At 42.6% G+C, this 6,748-nt stretch overlaps 1 protein-coding gene across 1 annotated transcript; it reads right to left on the bottom strand.

Annotated features, from left to right (window-relative positions):
• Window positions 1–345: 345 nt before the first annotated feature.
• Window positions 346–3,760, bottom strand: LOC105520816 (zinc finger protein ZnFP12). Its single transcript, XM_011954752.1, has 4 exons — window positions 3,728–3,760; window positions 3,203–3,329; window positions 2,941–3,001; window positions 346–1,905 (listed from the first exon to the last, which is right to left on the bottom strand). The coding sequence occupies exons 1-4, from the start codon at window positions 3,758–3,760 to the stop codon at window positions 504–506; spliced, it is 1,623 nt and encodes a 540-aa protein (XP_011810142.1). The 3' UTR covers window positions 346–503.
• Between the last annotated feature and the right edge of the window lie 2,988 nt (window positions 3,761–6,748).

The raw sequence follows: 6,748 nt of genomic DNA, 5'->3' as shown, positions 1-6,748 counted from the left end.
ACACCTGTAGTCCCAGCTGCTCAGGAAGCTGAGGTGGGAGGATCTCATGAGCCTAGAAGTCCAAGGTCAGCCTGGGCAACATGGCAAGACCCATCTCAAAAAAAAAAAAAAAAAAACTGGCTCAGTGTGGTGGCTCATGCCTATAATCCCAGCACTTTGCAGGGTTGAGGTGGGAGGATTATTGAGGTCGGGGAGTTGGCGATCAGCCTGGGCAAGATAATGTTGCCTGTTTCTACAAATATATACACATAAATACACATATAAAAATATTTTAAAATAAAAATATATTAAAAACTAGAATCAAAAAGGGACGTGGCACTGATAAATACATTTATAAAATTTTTTCATGGCATGAATTTTCTGGAGCATTATACCTGAATTAAGTTATATCAGGCTTTCCTGTATTACTTACATTCATGCAACTACTCTCCAGTATGAACTTTCATATCAACTTTGAAAATCGTTAAAACTGCAAAACTTTCGATATTTTACATTTATAGTTTCTATTCAGTGTGCACTTTCTTCACATGGTATTGTAAGGATGCACGCCAAATGAAGGCGTTGCCACAATCCTTACATTTATAAGGTTTCTCTCCAGTGTGCATTCTCATGTGTACTCGAAAGCCTGTAAGAAAACTGAAGGGTTTTCCACATTCTTTACATTCATAGGGTTTCTCTCCAGTATGAATTCTTTCATGTATATGAATATAACTGGAACTACTGAAGGCTTTCCCACACTGTTTACATTCATAAGGTTTCTCTCCCGTGTGGGTTCTTTCATGGATCTGGAAACCTGCAAGAGTAATGTATGTTTTCCCACATTTTTTACATTCATACTGTTTCTTTGCAGTGTGCATCCTTTCATGTCTTCGGGCAGAACTGCAACAATAAAAGGCTTTCCCACATTCCCTACATTTGTAGGGTTTCTCTCCAGTATGAGTCCTTTCATGTCTCTGAGCTGAGTAGTAGTATCTAAATGTTTTTCCACATTTTTTACATTCAAAGGGTTTATCTCCAGTGTGAGTACTTTCATGTGCTTGAAAGCCTAAAGGAGACAAGTAAGTTTTCCCACACAGTTTACATTCATAGTGTTTCTGTGCAGTGTGATTCCTTTCATGCTTTTGAGCAGTACAGTGATAACTGAAGGCTTTCCCACATTCCTTACATTTGTAGGGTTTCTCTCCAGTATGGGTCTTTTCATGTCTTTGAGCAGAGTTGTGATACACGAACACTTTTCCACATTTTTTACATACATAGGGTTTTTCTCCAGTGTGAGTTCTTTCATGTGCTTGAAAACCTACAGAAGATATGTAGGTTTTTCCACATTGTTTACATTCATAGCGTTTCTGTACAGTGTGATTCCTTTCATGTGCTCGAGCAGAATGGCGGTAAATGAAGGGTTTCCCACATTCCTTACATTTGTAGGGTTTCTCTCCAGTATGAGCCTTTTCATGTCTTTGAGCGGACTGGTGATAACGGAATGCTTTTCCACATTCTTTACATTGATAGGGTTTATCTCCAGTGTGAGTCCTTCCATGTATTTGGAAAGAACGCTGACAACTGAAGGCTTTCCCACAGGCCTTACATGTGTAGACTATCCTTGCACTGTGTGTTCTCTTATGCTTTTTAAAAGACTGCAGATAACTGAAGGGTTTCCCACATTTCTTACATTTATACGGCTTCTCTCCATATTCCCGACACTTATAAAGTTTGCGTCTGGTGTAAGATCTGTTGTGTGTGTTAAGGGATGAATGATGGCTCAAGACTTTTCCACATACACTGCTTTCCCAAAGCTTTCCTCCAGAAGGAGTTTTCTTGTTCAGACTGAGATTTGGAATCTGGCTGAAATCTTCTTCACCATGACTACCTTCGTCACTTTCACAGAGTCTCTCTACCATATGATTTCTGTAAAAAATGAGCAGCACATTAATAGTCCATTTATTAAAGATGTTCTCTTTATTAACTGATACTAGAATAACTATTTTTTCCACTTTCAGGGAAAGTATAGATTTTTTTGTCCTGTCTAAATTGCTTGTGAGGTGAATGTATTGAATGCTGTGACTCTGCAAGCGGGCTCAAACATAGCTGTTATGAAAACAGTGATATTCATATATGGGGTTTTTTTTTGTTTTTTTTTTTTGAGACAAGTCTCACTCTGTCACCCAGGCTGGAGTGCAGTGGTGTCATCTTGGCTCACTGCAACCTCTGCCACCCAGGTTCAAGTGATTCTTCTGCCTCAGCCTCCTGAGTAGCAGGGATTACAGGCACCTGCCATTGCGCCCGGCTACTTTTTGTATTTTTAGTAAAGGTGGGGTTTTACTATGTTGCCCAGGCTGGTCTTGAACTCCTGACCTCATGATCCACCCACCTCGGCCTTCCAAAGTGCTGGGATTATAGGCGTGAGCCACTGCGCCCGGACCATATATGGGTTTCTTAATACTGTTTCCAAGTGAACTGTTTTTCAAACACTGAACATCTATGTCATATTTAAGAAAGCACTTTGGGTTAATACTTTCTTTTTTTTTTTTTTTTTGAGATGAAGCCTTACTCTTGTTGCCCAGGCTGGAATGCAATGGCGTGACCTCGGCTCACTGCAGCCTCTGGCTCCCGGGTTAAAATGATTCTCCTGCCTCAGCCTCCAGAGTAGCTGGGATTACAGGCATGTGCCACCATGCCCGGCTGATTTTGTATTTTTAGTAGAGACGGGGTTTCTCCATGTTGGTCAGGCTGGTCTTGAACTCCTGACCTCAGGTGATCTGGCCGCCTCAGCCTCCCAAAGTGCCGGGATTACAGGCGTGAGCCACTGTGCCAGCTGGGTTAATATTTTCTAAGAACAGATATATTTGAGGCTCGGCTTATGTTTCCTTAATTATCAAATTTAATGACATACTAAGATTTTCTCCTAGAATACTGCTGCTTTCTTTTCTGAGTGTGACTCACCTGAGATTTCTCCCCTGGTTTTTGTACTGCTCTTCAGTGTTCCATTCTTTTTGTTTTGTTCCTGAAATGCAGACCCAGAAAATTATCGTAAGTTATTAGAAATTACAGAAAAATTATTAGATTCTAGGTCCATCTGTGACCATGCCTGATTTACAAAAGAATTTTGCCTTTTCATATTCCACATCTTGGAATAGCATTGATATCCAAGAAAAATGTATTCTCTAATTCATTCAAGAACATGATAGAATGATTTCATTTTTACCTATAGAGGCCAGATTCCTGAAGGTTTCCCACATCACATCTCTGTAGAGTTTTTTCTGTGAAGGATCCAGCAAAGCCCATTCCTCCTGTGTGAAGTTCACAGCCACATCTTCAAAGGTCACTGAGTCCTAAAACATTCCAAATATGTGTGAAGGAGAATGGGTGAGACTGACAGCACTGGGCAACTGTACTCAAGTCATAAGATGTTCACGATGATTCTGTGATCTCCAGAGATTTATTCTATGAATTTGTTGTTCGAACTCTCTTTGGCCACACTCCCTCAGTGATTTATGAACACATGAAAATTATTTCTACACTTTCGCTGTGATCACAATCATACTGCTTTCCAATGGCAGGACCCAGAGCACTTTGGAGAAGTGAGAGAACTGCTGTACAAAAAAATTCCATTTTAAGACCATCGATTCTTTGTGAGAAACACTCACCTTCTTCTTATACATCACATCACTCAACATTCCATGAGGCACAGGGTCAACTCTGGATAATGTGTGAATGAATAAAAGCACACTGAAGAACTAGAAGCTTTTTCTACTATTCCCATCCCTAAACACGAGAACAAGAAACACGTGGAAATCAAACTTGCAACAATATTTACCTGACCATATTGTCCTGAGGTCCTCCAGGATATTCAAGGCAGTCAGATCCAGCCACTTCAATCAAAATATTTCTTTTGGAGAAGTTGGCTGGGCACAATGGCTCACACCTGTAATCCCAGCACTTTGGGAGGCCGAGGCAGGCAGACTGAGCTCAGGAGTTCAAGACCAGCCTGGACAACATGGTGAAACCCCATCTCGGTGGCTCACACCTGTAATCCCAACACTTTGGGAGGCTGAGGCAGGTGGATCACCTGAGGTTGGGAGTTCAAGACCAGTCTGGCTAAAATGGTGAAACCCCGTCTCTACTAAAAATACAAAATTAGCTGGGTGTGGTGGTACATGCCTATAATCCTAGCTACTCAGGAGCCTGAGGCAGGAGAATTGCTTGAACCTGGGAGGTGGAGGGTACAGTGAGCTGACATGGTGCCATTGCACTCCAGCCTGGGTGACAGAGTGAGGCTCTGTCTCAAAAAAAAAAAAAAATTAGCTGGGTGTAGTGGTGCACATCTCTAATCCCAGCTACTTAGGAGGCTGAGGCATGAGAATCGCTTGAGCTTGGGAGGCAGAGGTTGCAGTGAGCTGAGATCACACCACTTCACTCCACCCAAAAGAAGTGTTTATTTTCACTTGTGTTAATATTTATCAGAGACTTATTGTCTCATTTCATGGAGTTATTAAGTTACTGGAAAGTTAAAGCTCAGGCATGCCATCCTGAGATGGCAAAGTGCCAAAAGAGCTCTTTCCAGCAGAACCATTACAGTTAACCTTGGGCCTTGCTGACCTTGAGGAACAGGTTAAGATTTGCAATTTACAGGCTGGGCACGGTGGCTCAAGCCTGTAATCCCAGCACTTTGGGCAGCCAAGGCGGGCAGATCACCTGAGGTCAGGAGTTCGAGACCAGCCTGACCAACATGAACAAACCCTGTTTCTACTAATAATACAAAATTAGCCGGGCATGGTGGCGCATGCCTGTAATCCCAGCTACTTGGGAGGCTGAGGCAGGAGAATTGCTTGAACCTGGGAGGCGGAGGTTGCAGTGAGCCAAGACTCGGCCACTGCACTCCAGCCTGGGTGACACAGCGAGACTCCGTCTCAAAAAAAAAAAAAAAGAAAAAAAGAAAAACATCTGTATCAAGCAAAATTATCCTTCAAATGAGTCCTTAGTACTTTCTGAGACAAAAATTGAGGGAATCTGTCACCAGTACACCTGCTTTGCAAGAAATGCCAAGTTCACCAGAAAGAAGGTAAATGACAAAGAAAGGTACTGCAATAGAGAAGGCATAAGTGGAAGTAAAATCATTTTCTCATTCTCAATGTGACAGGTAACAGGTTGTTCAAAGTAACAATAGCTACAACATATAAGTACAGTTTATGGACAAGTAAAATGAGTAACAGCATTGTTATAAGGGAGGGAGGAATTGGGAATACTCTGAGTTACTTGAACACCCAGTGAAGTGGCCTAAGATTGCCAGAAAGAGGGCTTAGGATAGTTGTATACTGAAAACTCAAGGGTAACCATTACAATAGTCTAAAAAAAAAAAAAAAAGCATAATCAATATGTTAAGAGAGGGAAATAAATGAAATCAGGTAAGGTAAATAGTCAAACACAGAAGTCACAAAGAAAATTAAAAAGTATGTTATTTACAAGAAAACTACCTGCCTAATTATATGTTGTCTACAAGAGACTTTTTTTTTGAGAGATGGAGACTCACTCTGTCTCCCAGGCTGGAATGTGGTGGCACGATCTTGGCTCACTGCAACCTCTGCCTCCTGGGTTGAAGCGATTCTCCTGCCTCAGCTTCCCAAGTAGCTGGGACTATGGGTGTATGCCACCACACCCAACTAATTTTTTATTTTTTAGTAGAGACAGGGTTTCACTTTACATTGGTCAGCTGGTCTCGAACTCCTGACCTCAGGTGATGTGCCCGCCTCGGCCTCCCAAAGTGCTGGGATTACAGGTGTAAGCTACTGCACTCGGCAGTTTTCTTTTTTTTTTTTTTTAAGACGGAGTCATGTTGTTGACCAGGCTGGAGTGCAGAGGTATGGTCTCAGCTCACTGCAACCTCTGCCTCTCAAGTTCAAGTGATTCTCCTGCCTCAGTCTCCTGAGTAGCTGGGATTACAGGTGCGCACCACCATACCTGGCTAATGTTTGTATTTTTAGTATAGACAGGGTTTTGTCATGTTGGCCAGGCTGGTCTCAAACTCCTGACCTCAGGTGATCCACTCGCCTTGGCCTCCCAAGTGCTGGGATTACAGGCGTGAGTCACTGCACCCGCCCAAGGGGTTGACTCTCTAAGAGGACACAGAGAATCTATGTGTAATATTTAGTGTGTATGTGCATAACAAAAAAATTGCAAAATGCACAAGGCAAAATGTGATACGACTACAAGGAGAAATACATGAATCCATGACTATGGTTGAGATTTCAGCACCCTCCTACCAGTAATTAAGAGATCCAGTAGGCAAAAAAAAATAGGAAGGACAGGCCGAGTACCGTGGCTCACGCCTGCAATCCCAGCACTTTGGCAGGCCAAGATGGGCGGAGTTCAAGACCAGTCTGGCCAACATGGTGAAACCCTGTCTCTACTGAAAATACAAAAAAATCAGACAGCAATGGTGGCGTGCGCCTGTAATCTCAGCTAGTTGGGAGGCTGAGGCAGAGGAATTGCTTGAACCCAGGAAGTGGAGGTTGCAATGAGCCATGATCGCACCACTGTGGTCCAGCCTGCACTCCAGCCTGGGCGACAGAGAGAGACTCCATCTAAAAAATAATAATAATAATAAATAAAAAATAAAGGAATGACAATACAGCTTATTAAACTTTGTAGGGGCTGGGCGCGGTGGCTCATGCCTATAATCCCAGCACTTTGGGAGGCTGAGGTGGGTGGATCACTTGAGGTCAGGAGTTTGAGACCAGCCTGGGCAACATGG

Source organism: Colobus angolensis, unplaced genomic scaffold (assembly GCF_000951035.1).
Source record: "Colobus angolensis palliatus isolate OR3802 unplaced genomic scaffold, Cang.pa_1.0 Scaffold39, whole genome shotgun sequence".
Taxonomy (NCBI): Eukaryota; Metazoa; Chordata; class Mammalia; order Primates; family Cercopithecidae; genus Colobus; species Colobus angolensis.
This window is presented reverse-complemented; position numbering and strand designations above follow the sequence as displayed.